We start from the raw sequence: 21,136 nt of genomic DNA, 5'->3' as shown, positions 1-21,136 counted from the left end.
AGATATCCAATTATGATAATCATTTAAATTCATTATGCTTTGGAATGTAGTGAAGAAAAAGTTTCCCAAAATAAAAGTACTCTGCTAAAATACAGATAAAAATTTCCTTAAGTTGAGTAACGAAGTCCACCACAGGGATCAGTTTGCGGAGTAACGTTAGATAGAAACTATCGAATTGTAGATATAATTTAGAACCGCAATGAACCAGTTTGAACATATTAGGCCACAAAAAGAACAGCGGTTTCAGTTTATCATCAACGCCATTACCTTCATGTCAATCCCGCCGACGAACAGTGTGTTGGGCGTCATCTTGCCCTCAGGTAAAATGTAGCCGTTAGACAGCTTCAGAGAGGACGGAAAGCCCTGACGGTGCTTCTGGATATCCTGTGGATTTTACAACATTTTCAGCACTACATCAACACACATTATTAACAATAGAACGAACAGGTAAAAAGTACAACATGAGCTCTCAAAAACAACCAATAACAAAGTTTTTGAGATTCAAAATACCATTACCTGTGAATACAGCCCACATATAAGGCACAGGGGTAACTTAACGCCCTGATACATCTTAGAATTGAAGTAAGGCCACACGTTTCGTTACCGATTACCTAAAAATAAACCTTAAAGTCAACCGAAACGCTAGATGAAGAAGTTTCAAAGTGCTCGACCACACGCGGCCGAAACCGCGTCGATCTCGTGCACGATGTTTTCATGTTTCTTCATTAAGCAATCTTGGCATTTAGGCTAAAATGAGTTAATTAGCCGAACATTTGCGCTCTCCTGGCAGATGAGCATAATTTAATGGACGACGGTCTGAATTGATTTCCTTTGATGGCGAATTTACCGCGCGATCTATTTTACAGCAATACAACTCGACATTAACAACATAGAACTTTATAGATGGTGGCTGAAAGATGAAACGATCAATTACTATTACTACTTTTGTTACTTACCATATGTAAAATCATTAAAATGACAAAATAAGTTAATGAAGTGAGTGGCTCGTTGGGTCTGTGCTTCTGGCTGGAGTCGCATTAGAGCGCCACACCCATTCTCAGTCCTAATTGGAAAATGCAACATACCAAATAAGGCGAATTTTAAAGTCAATACGGAATAACAAACATTGATTTAATATATATATATATTAATCGGTCAAATCTCAATAATTACATACTCTATTTCTAAAATAATGTGGCAGATTTGATAGAATCTAAAATATAATCCATTTTGGTACGGTCTAAAAGTTTGGGAATGTACACGGACCTTAAAAACTTAAAGCCTATCAAAACTTTGTTTAGCATTTCAATTGCAAAATAAATTGGCCTTTTTTAAATGAGAAAATGTAATAATATTGTCTGAATTTGACGGAAAATTTGGTGCAATGCTAGTTAATTCATTATTATTGAGGAGGAAATGTTGTTATAGCGATAGCTAACCGCTAGATGTCGCGTTTAAAAATTAAGAGCTGCCTGTCTGGACTGAATTTGAGGTCATATGCCTCTTTGTAGACGAGGCCTAAACCTAGTCCTGGACTAAAATGCATGTTTGAGCTGTTTCAACTGAAAGCAACTTGCACTGACATGTCTTAAAATATGACATAAGGCACGTTTTTTTCTAAGGCACATTTACAAAAGCTATTAATATGCCCCAATTGTACTAAAGCCTAATCTTGGCTTAATCTAAGCCCTGTCTGTGAAACCAGGCCAAAACCTACTAGGCTAACCAACTGTTCGGTGTTGACTATGTGGAGGTAAGTTTAAAGGCAATCACCTCCACAGAAAATGGAAATAAATGGCTAAAAATAACATCAGGGTAAAAGGAAACTGTAACGTGCACAGATCTTTGGATTAGACAAGAGTAATGCTTTTTATTCATCCAGAGTTAATAGGATATCAGTATTAGAAACATCCTTCGTGTCATGTGCAAAACAATACACAGTTACCACGGGAACCAAGACAAAACAAGACAAATGACATCAGAGAAATACTAGAACATAAAAGCTTCACATATCATTGGCTTAAAAATGATGACAAATATGAAAAAAAAAATCCATAATTTAACAAATGACTATGTCGTGGTCTATGGGCTAAAATCTCGATCTTAAAAAAAGAACAGCCAAAAATGGAAAATGGACAACTGCTCAGGCACTGGTTCATGGAAAATCAATAAAGATGAGAGTGAATGAGAGACACTCAGTCCATTTCATAAAAAAGGCGCTCTCTACTACTAGATTGAGCATCTGTCAATGTCCTATCCTTATCACAAAAGCCAGTTCCCCCTAAAAAGAGACAAAGACAGAGATAGAGGGAAAACTGAAGCAGAATATAGCTTTTATCTGAGGCAGAGAGTGTCTGTTAAATGCATTTCACAGGATATTGATTTAGAAGAAAACTAATATAGGTTTTCTACATAAACGTCAAGATGCGGTCCAAAACCTTTAGGACATTTTCAAAGAAAATGACAGAATGAAAAATCTCATTAAAGTCAAGGCTGCTTTTTATGGCTTTAGATACCACATTTATGTAACTGAGCAAAGGATCTATGGCCAGGGCCTCACATTTGGAGCACAAAGAAAAGAGTTATTTTGAATTAGGATGGTTTTAAATACACAGCCAGAGGTCCAGGATTTAAGAAACACAATGTGTGGTTTAGGGATTGCGCTACAGGGCATGGGGGCACACGAGGCAATCAGCCTGAATTCATATGTGCAAACGTCCAGCAGAGTTTCTTAAGTGTTAATGATGGGTCCAGTCATATTTAGGGTAAATCAAGGTTCAAAGGTCAGTAGGATTAACAATAGTGAAGTCAGAGTCCTTGCTGTGAGTGCTGCCGTCATCTGGACTGGAGGACCCAGACGTGGTCCCCATCAGAGGGTCTTGAAAATCCGCCTTGTTTAGGCCTCGTACATGCTTAAAGAGTGGAGCCGTGGTGGTTATGCTTTGCTCCTCACTCTCTGATGGCTCGCCATCCTGTGAGACCAAGATGTAGTCATCCCAGTTTCTCCCTTCAGAGGCCTAAGACAATAAAAAGTGTGTATGAAACTGGTGTTTGGGTGAATCGCGTTAACATATGGAGGTTACAATATACTAAAACTATTTAAATAAAGCTGAAATTAAAATCAAATATTAGATGAAACACTGAAATGAAAATTATGTTGCCTTGGCAACTACCAAAAATAAAATAAAGCTGAAGTATTAAAATTACTAAAACTGAAATAAAAATAAAATAAAGCTAAATAGAAATATAAACATTATAAAATGATAATAATGAAAAATAACTAAAATATAAAAATACAAGCCAAATCAAAATAAATATATAAATATTATAGTAGTATATTAATAATACTAAAATAACACTGGTTTAAAAAATATATATATATTGACTAATCCCATGCAAAATCCCATTTCAAAAAGCCTTTTTATTAGCCTAATCATTATTATTCTATGACACAATAAATGAATCCGCCACCCTCCCCATGCTCATTATGTAACACAAATGAAATACATGCAAATAAAATGAATATAAAGACTGTAATAGTATTTTTGCTGTACTGCCTTTAATTTATTTGATATTAATGAGGGAAAAAATACTTTTTTATTTTTACAGTAATACATGCTTTACTGTATTCATTTGTCACAGAATGAATCTTGTGTGGTCCTAATCTTGGTCTACTAAAGTATAACCTTGAAATAAATTTATAGAATGTGCATGTACCTGCTCACATGAAATTGTTTTTTATAATCATCTAAAGATGATTATATGATCACCTGTGGCTCTGGTATTGTGGGGACATTCTCAGTGGTCAAGACCTTGACCTTCTCCTCCTCATTCTCTTCCTCCACCTCCTCTTCCTCTTCTTTCTCTGTTACCATGTCTCCTTCCTGGTGGTCGTAGCGCTCTGGAACCGCTTGTTGTCCGTCTGTAGTACCAGCTGCGTCTGGATCACTCGGGTCCTTTAGTGTACTATATTGGCTAGAGCAGTAGTGATCGTCTGCTATGGAGATCTCCTCATTCTCCTCCGCCTCCAGCTGACTCTGGTTGAATCTGAGAGCCCCCTTCAGGATGTCCTTAATCTGGGGACAATATGGTTAAGTGAGACCTCTAATTATATTTGTATATTAATGCAGAGTGTGTTATAATTGCATTTAGATAAAGAGTGTGTTATAATTGCATTTAGATAAATGTTTTTCTCATACATGTAAGATCAATTGTACAGTTAGCTAATTATTAACTGCAAAATAAACCCTGAGATTTTGTATCACCCTGAAGGGGTTTATTTTGTGGTTATTAGATGGTTATTTATCAATAAATAAATAAATGGACATTAAAAATATGTGGTAACACCATACAATAAGGTTCTATTTGTTAACATTGGTTAAAGTCCCCCTGTAGTCAATAATTTTATCCCTTAAAACTCATCTTTGATCACCAAAATATATACATATACATATTTCTGTTTCTTCCTGTAAAAAAAAAAAAATTTAGTCATGCCTTAAAATAGATTGAATTTAACTCTACACCCTTGATTCATTTAGTATATGCGGAGCCAAGAATATGCAAATAAACCCCACCAGCTCAGAGATCCACTTGGACAACTTTACTGTAGTAAACGCTGCACAATGGCAAGTGGAAATACTGGTTTAATTCAGCCATATTTGTTTTAGTCAGGTCCGAATCTTCAAGATTGTGTAACCCTGTAGGCATTTTTGAGGAAAAGTTGTTATACCACATTTTTAGAAAGTTCAATGTCTCCTGAATAAGGATCCACCGTATAACATTGAAATAAGGGTCCCATTTTCTTGTAATTGTTATTGAAACAATAGGTGCATTATTCACAGCCGAAACACTACAGGTGGATAGGGTAAAAAATGTAAGTTATAGATATCACCATAAAACCTTTCCAGTTTTACACTTACATAGAGACAGACATTTTTTGTATTACAAGTTTTCTGAAATGTCATGTTTACATATGCAAATGAGGCATACCAGTGTATATATATATGTATATATATAATTCGAGGGGCAGGCATACCAGTACGTGGTTCTCCCTTTCGGGCTAGCCCTGTCTCCTCGCGTCTTCACGAAGGTTGTCGAGGCAGCCCTTGTTCCTCTCGATGACTGGCTGATCCTAGCTCACTCTCGAGACAAGGTTTGCGAACACAGGGACCTAGTGCTCTGGCACCTAGCTTGTCTGGGCCTTCGGGTCAACTGGGAGAAGAGCAAACTCTGCTCCGTGCAGAGGATCTCTTTTCTCGGTATGGAAATCGACTCGGTCGCCATGTGCGCGCAGCTTACGAGCGAGCGCGCGCAGTCACTGCTAACTTGCCTTCGTCAGTTCAAGGGCAAGAGTGCGGTTCCACTGAAACTATTTCAGAGGCTCCTGAGGCATATGGCATCCGCAGCCGCAGTAATGTTGCTCGGTTTGCTTCATATGAGACCGCTTCGCGATCAAGTCCCGAGGTGGGCATGGCAACACGGCACGCTCCGAGTCCCAGTGACTTCGACCTGCCGTCAGACCTTCACCCCGTGGACAAACCTCAGTTTTCTATGGGCTGGAGTGCCCATAGAACGAGTTTCTTGGCGTGTTGTTATATCAACAGATGCCTCCACAATGGGCTGGGGCGCCATGTGCAATGGACATGCTGCCGCGGGCTCCTGGACAAGACCCCAGCGCCTTTGGCATGTCAATTGCCTCGAGTTGCAGGCTGTACGTCTTGCCCTGCACCGCTTCTGTGCGTTGCTCAGGAGTCAGCACGTATTAGTCCGATCAGACAATACCGCCACAGTAGCGTACATCAACCGACAAGGTGGTCTGCGCTCCCGTCGTATGTCGCAACTCGCCCGCCACCTCATCATATGGAGTCAGAAGCATCTGAGGTCGCTTCGAGCCATTTATATCCCGGGAGACCTGAACCGTGCAGCCGATCTGTCTCGGTTTTGGCCTCTCGCTGGAGAATGGAGACTCCATCCCCAGCCGGTTCAGCTGATTTGGGATCAGTTCGGGGACGCACAGGTAGATCTGTTTGCCTCCCACGACTCGTCCCACTGCGACCTGTTTTATTCTCTGACCGAGGGCACGCTCGGCACGGATGCACTGGCGCACAGCTGGCCGCGGGGCCTCTGCAAGTATGCGTTTCCCCCAGTGAGCCTTCTTGCGCAGACTTTGCGCAAGATCAGGGAGGACGAGGAGCAGGTAATTTTGGTTGCCCCGTATTGGCACAACCGCACCTGGTTCCAAGAACTAGTACTCCTTGCGACAGCACCTCCCTGGCCAATTCCTCTGAGAAAGAACCTGCTTTCTCAGGGACGGGGCACCCTATGGCACCCTCGTCCCGATCTTTGAAATCTCCATGTGTGGTTCCTGGACGGGACGAGGCAGGTTTGAGTACCCTACCACCAGCGGTGGTGGCTACCATCACTTCCGCTAGAGCATCGTCCACGAGACATGCCTATGCGTTGAAGTGGAACCTCTTCATCAACTGGTGTTCTTCCAAACTTCAAGAACCCACGAAAGGCCTGATCAGTGTTGTGCTTTCCTTCCTGCAAGAAGGGTTGGAGCGAAGGCTGTCTCCCTCCACCCTGAAAGTGTATGGTGCCGCCATTGCCACACATCATGATGCAGTTGATGGTAAGTCCATTGGAAAGCACGACCTGATCATCAGTTTCCTGAGAGGAGCGAGGAGACTGAATCCTCCTCGCCCTCCTCTCGTTCCCTCTTGGGACCTCTCAGTGGTTTTAACTGCTCTGCAGAGTGCTCCCTTTGAGCCTCTGCAATCAGTGGAGCTTAAGTTCCTGTCAATGAAGACAGTGCTCCTGGTTGCATTGGCCTCCATCAAGAGGGTAGGGGACCTGCAGGCATTTTCGGTTGACGAAGCGTGCCTGGAATTTGGACCGGCTAACTCTTACGTGATCCTGAGACCCCGGCCTGGATATGTGCCCAAGGTTTCCACCACACCCTTTCGAGACCAGGTGGTGAACCTGCAAGCGCTGCCCTCGGAGGAGGCAGACCCAGCCTTGGCACTGCTCTGTCCAGTACGCACCCTCCATGCTTACGTAGACAGAACGCAGTGTTTCAGGACTTCAGACCAGCTCTTTGTCAGTCATGGTGGGAAGCTGAAGGGAAAGGCTCTCTCCAAGCAAAGGTTGTCTCACTGGATAGTGGACGCCATTGCTTTGGCTTACCAGCAGCAAGGTCGACCATGCCCCCTTGGTGTGACGGCCCACTCCACCCGGAGTGTGGCATCCTCTTGGGCTCTAGCGCATGGCGCCTCGCTAACAGACATCTGTAGAGCTGCAGGCTGGGCGACACCTAACACGGCCTCTGGGCGACCCCCACGTGTGTAGTCCCCTGTAAGCCTCTCTGAGCATGTGTCTTTCCCTCGGCAAGCCACCTTGCCACCCCGGGGTTTGAAATATTCCACCTGCGGCTGGACACCCCAGTGATTCTCAATATGCAGCCCCCTGGGGTCATGTGTATTCCAAGTTCCCCCCTTCGGGCTGGGCATAATTGCATATTTCCACTGATATATGCTTCCCAGTGTACCTTGGTACCTTGGCATAATTCCAGCAGCCATTTAAAAACTGTCCCTTTCATGTTAATGTTGTTTTTTCATTGTTTACATGTTTAAATATTCTGAGAATGCATAGTTTAGTTATAATGTTTAATGTTTAAACTGCAATAAATGCATTAAAACGTTTATTTATTTATTTATTGGCAGCCATTTTGTTTTTATTGTTTATGCCAAAACAGTGATGTTTACAACTTGTTATGCGGCAGAAATGGATTCAGCACCTAAAAATCATATAGAAACAACACTTGAAGTACTTTTCCTCAAAAATGCCTACTGCATCTTATCCAGGGCTATTTATCTATTTTGGGACTCGACTATTTGAACCAGAAACTGATTCAGATGAAGTGGAAGAGCGAATTATACAGGCTCATCTACAAGTCGATGTATCAGAATGGCAATGTGTTCTATGCATCAAACTCTACAACGTCGGACACATATCCTGGCTTCTCTTGAGACTCCCCTGCTTTGCAGCAAAGTAATGATGATATGCTAAAGCCCGCCCCCCTCGTGACGTGATTGGTCAAAAGGTAGTTTGTGGCGCAAGAAACACCAGCGATTTCAAACCACGTCTTTTTTCCCTGAAGTTTTAAGTATAAAATACTCAGCAATGCTGTTAGCATAAATTTGCACATGGTTTGTCATATTACACCACATAGACATATAAACAACATTAAAAACTTGATTTTAACAGGGGGACTTTAACTACCTCAGTTAAACTAAAACTAAAAATACTTTTAAAGGGGTGGTTGATTATGATTTCACCTTTCTAACTTTAGTTAGTGTGTAATGTTGCTGTTTGAGCATAAACAACATCTGCAAAGTTACAACGCTCAAAGTTCAAAGCAAAGGGAGATATTTGCTTTTAAAGAAATCGTTTTTTAGGACTACAACAAACGGCTGGTAGGGACTACACAAGCTTCCTCCCGGGTTAGTGACATCACCAACCCTAGAATTTACATAAACCCCTGCCCCTGGGAACAAGATTTATATATATTATCATGAAAGAATATGCTAATCAATGACTAGAAGATAGTTAACTCCACGTCAGCAATATAAATTCATCAACTAACCATTCAGAAATGTCCTGTTGAATTCTACATGTTGTCACTTCTTGAGTCTCTCCATCATTGTCTGACTCCGGTTTGAACATAAAAGGCTAAAACTCACACTCAAAAAGTGACAATTTTAACATGCTATATAAAATATCTGTGGGGTATTTTGAGCTAAAACTTCACAAACACACTCTGGGGACATCAGAAACGTATTTTACATCTTGTGAAAAGGGCATTATACCCTTTAAAGCATTTTATTGATCTTTGTAATATTTAAATTTCAACATTTGAATGGGATCATATTGTAAAGTGTTACCAAAATTATTTTAAGTGAGAACACTGATTGAAAATGGTGAATATTTTTAAGTTTTAATTTCACACACACAAAACGTATTGTTATATACAGTATATATTCAAAATGTAGTGTTTATCATATTATTACAGGGTTTTTTTTTGCAAAGTGGAGACCTGAGTCATACCTGTTTTAGTCCAGCAAGTGACACCAGAACCTCATCTTCCTTCTCCAGATGCTCCTGCAGTATCACATCTTGAATTTTTCCTGTCCATTAATCAAAGCACAATCATTACGATTCCATCACCAGTGTGTATGTGAGTGCAGAGATGACTGACTGGCTCAGTGACTCACCTATGTGCATGTTCATCATCTTGGCACAATATTTACTCATGGCCTCTAGGTCATTAATCTGACCCTGTAAAAATGACACCTGGGCCTCCAGCTCCTCCTGTGTGTAAGGATACATACACATAAATTAGCATACATATAGCACCTATAAAATAAAACATTAACAGGAGCTACAACATATATGCTATATGAAGAAAGAATGAACTCAAAATGAGAGCCTGGGAATGCAAATGGTAAAGCAAAAACTAAATTTGCTGCTTACCGCATCCTTCTTGTTTATAGTTTTACTGTGGGACCGTGAGCGACTGATATTAAAGAAAGAGTCTTTCTTTGTGGCAGAGGAAGGCGGAGATGATGTGCTGGAGTCTCGCCCCGTGGACACAGGGAGAGGAGGGGAAGACATTGCATGGTCCCGCCCACCAGACAAACTCTCAGAGCTGGGGGAGGAACTAATGGTCCTGGGGGTGTGGCCTGCAAGGTAGACATCATCAAAAGTTAGTCTCAGGCAGCCTAAGAGAACAGACAACCAAAGATAACAGAACAATTTAAAAAATCATAAGCTAGATAAATAGCATGAAGAGTCTGAGACACAATCGCACAGCATCCAGTAAATCACAGGTAAAGCAGAAGTAAAAAAAATATGACCTTAAAAACAGGAGGATTTTCTTTGGACTATGAAGATAACTAACAAAACACAGATATGGAAAGTTCAGAGAATAATTACACTACCAATCACTATCGAATAGTTCGGGGTCAGGAAATTTTTCCCCCCGTTTTAAATTCAGGAAGGATGGATTAAATTGATCAGAGGTTGCAGTAAAAACATTTATAAAGTTACAAAATAGTTCTTTTGAGCTTTTTATCCATCAACAAATCCTGAATAAAAATGTATCATGGTTTCCACAAAAATATTATCCAGCACAAATGGTTTTAACATTGATTATACAAAAAAGAAATGCTTCTTGAGCATGAAATTAGCATATTTGAATGATTTCAGAAGGATCATGCGACATTGAAGACGCTTAATGATGAAAATGAAAATTCAGCTTTGCCATCACAGGAATATATATTACATTTTAAAATGGATTCAAATAGAAATTTGTTACTTAAAATTTGTTATATTTCAACTTTACTGTATTAATGATCAAATAAATGCAGCCTTGGAGAGCAGAGCTTAAAAAAATATATATAATAATCTTGTGGACCCCAAACTTTTGAAAGATAGTATAAATTATGTATACTTTTAATAGGATTAATTAATACAAATACATTTGTTTTTGGGTGAACTTTTTTAAACTGAAAAAGCAGCAAAATACATGATTACACCAAGTTTATTTGAACACAGACACACATGCATGCATTACAGAGCGGACACGTCACAGTAAAAGCACACAAAGAAACATACAAAAACAGAATCAAATAAAAAGCATTTATAAAGCATGCATGCACTCTCTGGTGCTGTTGTTATCGTCATGGCAGCAGTTACCTGGGGTATCAGATTGAATCTGGGAAGGGAGAGATATCTGAGAGGCTCCACAAGGACCTATGTCTAACAGACAGCAGAGTAAGGCTACAGGCTACAGCACACACCTATTCTGTCACATGTAACTATGTTTAAGCACATGCATGTACACATTCACATAATAATACATGCACACTGAAGTATTAATAAATTCTGGAGGTATATGGGTAAAATCAACACAATGGCTGCATCCAAAATTGCATACTCTCTTGAGTAGGTAATAATTTTGAATAAATAATTACTTCACAACCACTAAAAAAGTATGTTCTATATAGTATGAATGTAATCTGGATGTACTAAATTCGCCATGTTGTCATTATCATGTGACCTACCAGCTTCAGTTACGTCACTTCACTGCAGAATCACGCCAGAAGTAGGTCAACCGGGTACTTTTTGTCTACTCTTTTGTGAGTATGGTGAATTCGGTCATACTTTTTATTTTTCGCCTACTATATAGTAGGCAAGTATGTGATTTCGGATGCAGCCAATCTGTAGGCATACGGGGTTGAAAAGTTGTAAACGAGTGTGTAAACGAGTGCTCACCTTTGCTGAGGTGCACTGGCATACTTTCAGACTTTAGCAGTCGGTGCTGATGCTGCGTTTGTGTGTGCGGCTGATATTTGATCTGCGTATTTGCCGGAGCGGTGCATGATGGAGGCTCGGCCAATGGTTGTGGCACTGGAGGTTGAAGGGGAGGAGCTGATATCACCTCGCTGTTAATTGGCGAGATACCGCTGGAGCCGCTTCCCATCGGCGCAATGAGCTTCCGGCCGAAATTAAGAAGAGAACTGGATACTTTATTAATGTTGAGAGGTGCTGCTTTACTGCTGGCCCTGTAGAAAAAAAGAAAGAAAATATTTTCTAAATTGGAAATATATATAATTTTATTTTAAATAAATTTTTAATTTTAATTATTTATAATTTTTATATAATACATAGAATATATGTGCTCAAAGTTATAATATGCACAAAAACACAAAATACCGAGTCTTGTTGACCAAGTCGGCTCCACGGGTTTTGTAGTAGTCAAGGTTTTGCTGGAACTGGTAGTTTACTGGTCTTGGATTATTCTAAAATTATATAAAAAGACATGACAAAAACAAGGGTAACACTTTACAATAAGGATTCATTAGTTAACATTAACTAATAATGAACTGCACTTCTACAGCATTTATTATTCGTTTTTAATGTTAATTTCAACATTTACTAATACATTATCAAAATTTGTATTTGTTAACATTAGTTAATGCACTGTGAAGTAACATGAACAAACAATGAACAACTATATTTTTTATAAACTAACGTTAGCAAAGATACAGTAACAAATGTATTGCTCATGGTTAGCTCATGTTAGTTAATACATTAACATATGAGACGTTATTGTAAAGTGTAACCAAAATAAGTTATACAGAGTACATACTGTACATTCAGCAGTATAGAGCGTCTCTGCTTTTGAATGTCAAGCTATCTTAAATCTGTGTTTGGGACACTGGGATAAATGCCCTAAACTTATATAAAATAAGTTCCAGAATAAATTATAATAAAATGACTAATTATATTACTTTTATTATATTGTAATTATATTATATTACAAATAAATAATATTATACATACATATTATTTAATAAATTAATATCACACATACAAATGTATTTGTAATCTAATAATTATTATTTATATAATATAATATAATATTTATTTATTTATGATGTTTATTATTTTGAAAGATATTAAAAGTGAATATGAAAGAGTGGGTGTGCCTGACAGTACCTTAGGGTCTCTGAGGAATAGTGCTTTTAGGAGCAGTGAGTGGATGTCTCCAATAGGAGGATAGTGCATCAGGAGGCCGAGACACGTCTGAAAGTTACTTGCGATCACTACGACATGAAAAACACAGGAACAATACAGTTACTGGACTCTCAAATAAACTGATAAAGTTCCCCTAAAGCTTTTTGTAAAGCATTTTCATACATGTTCAATGCCAACAGGCATAAGCCAACTCATCTGCATGTCATTAGCTCCTGTGTTTAGATTGGTTATGTATGTGGCAGTGATGCACTACGACCAGACAAACTGATGACTCTTTTTGTGGGTTACGTATTGCTTGATATCCATAGAGCTCCAAAGCGAACACCCAAAGTTTATTTACGCCTTAGTAAGTCTGTATCTTGTGTTCCATTGGTTTGTGTTATGAACAAATCACAGATGAGAGAGAATTTAACTTACATGCATCTCTGATGTACAGAAGCATAGCGACAAACACGTAATCCACCAAGTCCAAAGTGATGCTGTCTGCAAAGAGAGCATCCCAGACCACCAACAGATCCTGCAGGGGAAACTCCCGACCAAACAGCAGTCGAACCCAGCGACTGCCCGCAAACACACAGAAACAGAGAATTTATAGCTGATGGAAAAGTTGACTAATTTTGATAAAAACAACACTTTAACATATATTTAATTCTTCATCGTTTATATGCACCATGGAGAAAGGACAAGAAATAATGATTAAATATAAATGAGTAATATTGAAAATATATATATATTTTTTTTTAAATACCTACATTTTAAATAAAAAAAATACCTACATTTTTAATTAATAATAAAAAATATTTTATATACACACACACACACACACACACACACACACACACACACACACAAAAAAAATTAAATCTATGTAATCCATTACATCTATCTATGTACAAATCTATTGTATCTAACAGATACAATAGCAGCAACAGCAACTTTGGTGCTTGGCCCCTAATTAAATAATAATAGACTTCATTCATACTCACATGCCATAAATCTGGGGTGCTATCTCTAGTCTGTTGAGGTGCATGTACAGTTCAATGTCGTGTTTTTTTACTAGCTGGTCCTGAATTCGGTTGACTTTGGTCACAATAGCAACAGAAGGGCCAGAGTCCTGTGGTCTCGCAAAGGGGATGCTGGTTAACATCTCTTCTTTGCCCTGAAATGTTTAAACACCACTTAAGTCATGTTAACAAGATTGAAGTTGGAAGCAGACAAAATATCAAAGCAATTAATTTTATGTAAAGTCACCCATTGTACCTTTCTGACCTCCCGCTCAAAACTGCTGAACCAGGGTTCTGCTGTCTCCATGAGCAGAGAAAACATGACACTATGGGATATTTGGTGAAGAACAAAGAGACAGATGCAACAGAATGAGCAAAGTGTGTTTAGCAACTATATGCGGTTAATCGAGGCATAATTTTGTTAAAGATCTAGTGTGATAATGTGACATTTACTCACTAGGCATCATGCTCATGGAATTTAGGATCCAGAAGGACTTTCATCTCTTCACTGCAACTGAGGTACAATATGGTTTAAATAAATATACTAAGAAATAGCGAAAATTCAACTAATAATGATTCAAAATTTGAAACAATACACGTAACAAATTGAGCAAGTCTTCAGAAATCTTTATGACAGTAGACAGTCTCGGCTGTGTGATAATAGGTCAGACCTGGGATTGGCCGTCTCATTGGCATGCTGAAACGCCTGGTGATCACAGTGGAGAACAAACACTATTGGGGCAAGTAACTCATGCATGCCCTGTAGAGAGACAGAGAAGGAGGGATGAAGATGAGAGAAACAAGAGGATAATGTAGAGGTAAATGTTTAATTTGGCAAAATTACACTACAAGATCGACTGAGCCAGTTTGACAAGTTATGTTATGGTGTGGCAGTATTTGTCACAATCATTAAGTGTGTATAAACCTGCTTATACAGAAGCTGCTCATTCTCCCGTGCGTAGCAGAAGAGAATATCAGTCAGCTTCGTCCTGACATCCTCTTCTTGGAAGTACAGCATCTCTGGAAACCTGCAGACAATCAAGGAGTAACAAATATTGTTTCGTATTGTATTGTATCTGTAGTGTCTAGACCAGTCAGACACACAATTATTCATTATAGTTCATGAATAATCCAGAAAACTCCCTCTACCAACATGCAAACTATGTGTTAGAGTTCTGTGGACAACCCCCAGAGAGCAACTAACTCCCCAAAAAGGCAGAATAGGCCTCTGGTTAACATAGCAGCAAAGGTTTACAACCAAAAGGAATGTGGAGAGTCAACTCTCTCTCCATTTCCCCATAGGAAAGACACATAAGGCCCATAAAAAGTTATTATTTACATTAATTCATAGGCAAACCTTTTATGAATGAAAATACATACCTCCAGGACATGGTTATAATTATTACTGTCTTGTTTATTGTCTTTTGTGTCATATACTGTTTTATGCATGCTTTATGATAGAACCAATAAGTAATGTAACCTCACCTATACCATTTTTGGTATCTATGAATTTCTATTTTAATCATTTGAATGAACATTTATGTTATATGTTGATACCTGTGCAACATATTAATATTACCAGAATCTTTCATAATTCCTCCCTCAACACCCAATCCAGTTACATATCTATATTTGACAATTAATTAACACTTCACTGAATTTCTGACTGAATTATCTTAAAAACCTTTAATCCAAAGACTTATGTTTGAATGCTTAAATATGAATATCATTTTAAATATATGTTTATTTAATGGGATTAAAAATTGCAAATAAAAAGATATACACGTTTAAACACAACCATTCAATATTCACCTTTCACACAACTATTAGGGTCAGTAAGTAAAAAAAAAAGGAAATTAACACTTTTCTTCAGCAGACACATTAAGTAGATCAAAAGTGACAGTAAAGACATTTACATTGTTGCAAAATTTTTTTTTAATATATATATATATATATATATATATATATATATATATATATATATATATATATATATATATATATATATATATATTATATATAATTTTTTTTTCAACAATGTATGTCTTTACTGTCACTTTTGATATATATATATATATTTTTTTTTTCTTTTTTTTTTTATAAATGCTGTTCTTTTGAACTTTCTATTCATTAAATAATCCTGAAAGAATGTATAATGGTTTCCACAAAAATTAAGCAGCAAGGTTTTCAACATTGAGAATAATAAGAAATGTTTCTTGAGCACCAAATCAGCAAATTAGAATGATTTCTGAAGGATCATGTGACACTGAAGACTGCAGTTATTATGCTGAAAATTCAGCTTTGCTGATTACATTTTAAAATATATTTTAAATATACATTTAAAAAAATACATAAAAAAATTACATTTTAAAATATATTAAAATAGAAAACAATTATTTTCAATTATAACAACATTTCATAATATAATACTGTTTTTACTGTATTTTTCATCAAGTAAATGCAGGCTTGGTGCTCACTCATCATAAGAGGCTTCTTTTAAAAAGATTTTTTTTTAAACTAAAAAAAGGTTTTTTCTAAACCTTCGAATGGTAGTGTATGTGTAATGTTCACAAACTTACGTTCGTAAAACATCTTGTTTGATCATACCCCTGAGCTCCTTATCCTGAAAGAACTTATTCCAGAGACTCTGAAAGAGAAAGACACAAAGAGACAGAAAAAGATGAAGATGTTAATCAAACCGTAATGGGCAGATCCATCCATTCTTATGGTTTTACTGAATTGGATCTCTAGTTCTCTCACCCCCTCATCCTGTGAGAGTGGGTTGTTCACCACCAGGTCCTGCTGGCCTGCAGCTTTGCGAGGGTTTGTAATGTGCTGCAGTTCAAGACAAACAATCATGATCTAGTCTTAAAACCTACTGAAGACACATAAATCACGACCACATAAGTGTGCACACACATACCGTCTCTTTGATTTTCTCGTACTGTGCTCTGACCTCCTTGGTTCGACTGATCCATTGAGTCTTATCTTCTGGCAGGACATCCAGATAAAGCTGGAATGAACAAAACCAAAGCTCGTCATCTACTCCATTTGGCACAGAAGTTGCACACCCAGTAATAACAAAAAGACCATTTTCATGCATTAAGTCTGTCATCTGCACACTGTCAGTTAGCCATTACCTTCCAGCATACGCTGCGGAATCGGCTGCTCCGTAATCGTCCAATAATGCCAGCCTGCCTGATTCGTGCCAGGTAGTTACTGTTCTGGAACAAATCATCCCACTCCTTTCTGTAAGGAGCACGTCGAACAGAAAGTTATAGGATAGAGTTACACCTTCACCACACAGCATTGAGTTTCAGATGTGAACCAGAGAGGATATCTGGTGCTTTGTGACATTAGGGAAAGTGAAATGAACAGAGACCTGTATGACTGAAACGTGGACTCAACAGCACTATCCAATGATCCTCCTGAAATTAAAGAAACAAAACTACACTTCAATCCATTGAACTCTGAACTATATATATCTTTGTCATAGTGCAGAACAGCACTAGGCAATATATTACATATTAATAATACAATCATAGTTTTTTTTTTTTTTTCATAAGATTGATTAATTTCACTGCATAAATCCATGCGAAATCAATTCAAGACTCAATTAGTCTAAAAAAAGTCTCTGTGGGCATTTTTTTATATTTTAAAATATTTTAGTACAAATAAACATGAATATAGCTGCAAGGAGCAATGACGGGCCACCGGCGTCTGCTTTAGGGAAACTGTGCATGACGGGCAATATGCATTTAAAGCGGGTAAATATAAAAGGACTGTCAAAGTCATTTGAATGACGCCACATTTACCGCAGTAGCTTGCGCCACTATGACCATGACCCACAACAGCCACATCCCTGAGATCATGTAAAATCAGGCAAATTGCATGTCATAGGTCAATTTAAAATGAGCGTGAAGTTATCATTTTCAGTTCAAACTTTTGTAAGTCCACAAGTATTTATCTTAAAGGGGTGGTTCGGGATTTTTGACATCGGACCTCATTTTTAAGTCAGCCTGGTTGTTACATTTTTTAAAAAAAATTATCCAGTCCTTATATTTGGATAGTTAGCCGATGCTAGGCTAGCGCGAGTCAATAGGTATATGTTAGCCAGCCATTAAAAACCGTTTTACCCACTCCACAGTGCACCAAACGCAAATCAATTATAACACTAGACTATCGATGCAAATGTCCGTTGAGAGAATAATGTTAGAAATCAAACTTACCTTTCATCACATTGCATTAGTTATAATTTGTTCCCTGTAATCATAAGCCTTTGTCTACAGCAGCAGCGGAGTGATATTGATTACCTAGGCAACCGAGTGAGCCGGTCCACACATGATGCAAGAGTACCGGCATTTACCTGCCGCAGGCACACTGTGTGTTTACTTTTTGCCGCATTACTAACCGGAGCATAGTAAAATTCCGCAGCTGCTGAGAAACTAGTTCCTTTGGGATCATTGAGATGAAAGGTAATGTTTGATTTCTAACATTATTCTCTCAACGGACATAAACATCGATAGTCTAGTGTTATAACTGATTTGCGTTTGGTGCACTGTGGAGTGGGTAAAACGGTTTTTAATGGCTGGCTAACATATACCTATTGACTCGCGCTAGCCTAGCATCGGCTAACTATCCAAATATAAGGACTGGATAATAAAAAAAAAAAAATGTCTCCACTGATGAATAACAACCAGGCTGACTCAAAAATGAGGTCCGATGTCAAAAATCCCGAACCACCCCTTTAAGGTCTTTCTATATTTTTATTAACCTAATTATCAAAGTAATTAAATAAAACTATATTGTTTCTTGAGCAGCAAATCAGTATATTAGAATGATTTCTGAAGGATCATGTGACACTGAAGACGAGTTATGGCTGCTCAAAATTCAGCTTGGCCATCACAGAAATAAATTACATTTTAAAATTGTAATACTGTATTTTTGACCAAATCAATGCAGCCTTGGTGAGCATAAGAGACTTATTTCAAAAACGTTTTAAAAAAATCATACAGACTTTTGAACGGTAGAGAATATAAATAAAATATTGCTGTTAACTACCATGTATTTTTATATTGGTTCATAAAATAAAATCATTAATTAAAGTGCCCCTATTATGCTATTTTAAAGCTTTGGAAGTCTCTTACAACAGGTTTACATGCATCAAAGGCAAAAAAACTGATTGCACATCACCTAATCAACAAACCGATGTGTATATTTCTAATTCATTGCGTTGCACATGTGGGAACTGTACCAATAACCGTTTCAATAATGGTGCATACATTAGCTGAGCACTAATGTGAATGACTGATGTAACATTAAAGTTTGTAAAACAAATCTTGCTCAATCCTTTATCATTACTCAAAGTATTATACTCAAATACTCTACATTAATGGACACAATTGTAGGTAATAGTGGGACCAAGCTGTTTAGGAAAGACAGTAAAAATAATAATGTGAGTTAGCCAGTTAGCCGGAGCCCTACACAATATGAAACACAAAACTATGTATTTTGAACACCCAGTAGAAAATATATACATTAAGGCTGTCAAAAGATTAATCGCGATTAATCGCATCCAAAATAAAAGTTTGTGTTTACATAATATATGTGTGTGTACTGTGTATAATTATTTTGTATATATATAAATACACACACATGCATGTATACATTTAAGAAATATTTGCATACATATACTGCATATATTTATATATAATTTATATTATATATAAATATATATTTTTTTATATAAATTACACATTTTTCTTAAATATATAAAAGCATGTGTGTGTATTTATATATACAAATTTAATTATACACAGTACACACACATATTATTTAAACACAAACTTTTATTTTGGATGCGATTAATCGCGATTAATCTTTTGACACCCCTAATATATATCAAGAATTATTTTAATCGTACTTACAGGTTGTGATTCTAAGGAGCAAGTTGGTCCAAATAAAGTGAGTATTGTCCCATCTTAAATGGATAAGCCTTTTGTAAATCCCATTTAGACCTCACTGAGATTTGACAAGCAATTGTCAAAAGGTCACACTGCTGTTGTATCGCTGTGATCATTTTAACCACCGACTCTTCACTTCCTCATGCTTTGGAAGTGTATAAAGAGAATATACTTTTGCAGAGCAGAAAACAGCATATTCTCGACATGTACACAACACGAACCAGCTACAGTGTTTGAAGGCGGGTTTATAGTGCACTTTGATCTTTAAAACTTTGCAGACCTTTTACATTCACAAACAACTATCTGAAAAAGCATAATGGGGCACTTTAAATAAAGAGAAAAATATTTAGACAAAACATGCCTTGAACATTTTTAACTAGATTACAGTGTTTTAATTATTACATTATATTAAATATGAAATCCACAGGAAAGTGAAGAAATTATGACAGAAATATATTATTGCTGTATATTAAGATTCAATTTAATTTTTATTTCAAGTACAGGTAAAACGTAAATGCAAAGAGAACGGTTCCCTTTTTCACTGTTCACATTTGGGTCTGACTTTGCTTCTGTGTGAACAACATTCCAGAGTTTCTCCTGGCAGAAGAGCTATTAGAAAAATATTTGGGTAAATTAGGCCTATATTAGGAGACAAAAGAAATTTGCTTGCAAGTCTGTAGTTTTTGCACACTATTTCGAACATGCTTCAATGTGATTTAACGCCTTTTTGTTCTTAGAATATCAGTTAATCGATAACAGATATCAGATATCAGTTAAAAATATCAATCTAATTTGTATGTAAATGTATTAGTTGTCTTACGTTCTCGGTTCCTGTTGTAGTTCTGTAGAGGGTCGTAACCAGTCTCCTGCTCGTCCTGCTGCAGCGGGTGTCGTGTTTCAAAATTTGGGTGCTGCATGTCCTAAAAAACAACAACAGAGAGAGCTGAAGCCACAATTGACACTACAGGGCAAAACAAGAACTACATCTACACAGCAGGTATTGTGTGGATACTCACGTCTCATAGGCCTGATCGCAGTGGAGACCACAGTCCAATAACCATTAATCTGACAACAAACAACAGAGCAAAACAAATGAATAAACAGACTAAACTAACAATACTAATGGCTTAGGCCTACATATTAAACTATTGGATAGCATGAAGCAGTGTGACGGAAATAACAAACAAGCAAGCAAACAAACAAAACCAACAACTGACAAAATGTAACTCAGATCAACATGGCAGAGATACCGTAGCTTTTATTATGTTTGGTTGGTATACAGCAAAGAGATTTTGTTAATCACATTGTTTAATTTTAGTCGAAAGCAGTTTGTAATTAAGTCTGAGATTAGCTGCTAATTGTGGCACAGAATATAAATGGATTTCATTGCCAGCAACTCATGATTCAACTCAACTTAAATTCATGACAGCAAGCAACTTTAATGAGTGCCAGCAACGCTTCTTTAAATAACGTTTAACTGGATTGTGTGTGCGACTGTACCATCACCTCAGGATCATTATACCAACTCTTGTATTCATTTACCAGAATAACTAGCCATGCTAGCATTTG

General features: G+C 37.5%; 2 protein-coding genes across 10 annotated transcripts in view; both read right to left on the bottom strand.

The window, feature by feature from the left end:
* Window positions 1-1,065, bottom strand: part of dazl (deleted in azoospermia-like) — a 66,782-nt gene extending 65,717 nt beyond the window's left edge. For 2 of the 4 annotated variants that reach the window (XM_081377319.1, XM_081377320.1), the window contains exons 1-2: window positions 957-1,065; window positions 268-384 (exon numbers count right to left, since the gene is read on the bottom strand). In XM_081377319.1, coding sequence (XP_081233445.1) covers window positions 268-384; window positions 957-971 — 132 coding nt within the window. In that variant the 5' untranslated portion in view covers window positions 972-1,065. Of the gene's footprint in view, window positions 1-267; window positions 385-516 lie in introns of all 4 variants that reach the window. The other 2 variants (XM_081377317.1, XM_081377318.1) reach the window with 1 other exon arrangement.
* Window positions 1,066-1,846: 781 nt separating this feature from the next.
* On the bottom strand, window positions 1,847-20,703 carry LOC308697761 (TBC1 domain family member 5-like). 6 transcript variants are annotated; one of them, XM_081377289.1, is made up of 22 exons: window positions 20,584-20,703; window positions 20,388-20,487; window positions 16,987-17,032; window positions 16,745-16,853; window positions 16,528-16,617; window positions 16,365-16,439; window positions 16,184-16,251; window positions 14,530-14,632; window positions 14,276-14,364; window positions 14,062-14,118; window positions 13,861-13,930; window positions 13,587-13,759; window positions 13,018-13,160; window positions 12,562-12,668; window positions 11,776-11,861; window positions 11,335-11,624; window positions 10,756-10,818; window positions 9,532-9,740; window positions 9,273-9,369; window positions 9,106-9,185; window positions 3,726-4,076; window positions 1,847-3,017 (listed from the first exon to the last, which is right to left on the bottom strand). In XM_081377289.1, exons 2-21 carry the CDS (start codon window positions 20,482-20,484, stop codon window positions 3,759-3,761), a joined length of 2,370 nt encoding a protein of 789 aa, XP_081233415.1. In that variant the 5' UTR covers window positions 20,485-20,487; window positions 20,584-20,703; the 3' UTR covers window positions 1,847-3,017; window positions 3,726-3,758. The 6 variants fall into 6 exon arrangements, with proteins under 6 accessions (XP_081233415.1, XP_081233412.1, XP_081233414.1 ...); XM_081377286.1 differs by having other exon boundaries at window positions 3,771-4,076; XM_081377288.1 differs by having other exon boundaries at window positions 1,848-3,017; window positions 3,718-4,076.
* Window positions 20,704-21,136: the final 433 nt, after the last annotated feature.

Source organism: Scardinius erythrophthalmus, assembly GCF_964197995.2.
Source record: "Scardinius erythrophthalmus genome assembly, chromosome: 10".
NCBI lineage: Eukaryota > Metazoa > Chordata > Actinopteri > Cypriniformes > Leuciscidae > Scardinius > Scardinius erythrophthalmus.
Note: the sequence above shows the minus strand (reverse complement) of the source record. Positions and strands in the feature narration are given on the sequence as shown.

What these genes read in the sequence shown, in the direction of transcription:
- LOC308697761 (XM_081377286.1), bottom strand. Translation starts at nt 20,484, where the DNA reads ATGCAGCACCCAAATTTTGAAACACGACACCCGCTGCAGCAGGACGAG. An exon ending in CACTCTCACAGGATGAGGGG is followed by an intron (nt 16,252 to 16,364) that starts GTGAGAGAACTA and finishes TTTCTCTTTCAG; the next exon opens with AGTCTCTGGAATAAGTTCTT. An exon ending in TCTGTACATCAGAGATGCAT is followed by an intron (nt 12,669 to 13,017) that starts GTAAGTTAAATT and finishes TTCATGTCGTAG; the next exon opens with TGATCGCAAGTAACTTTCAG.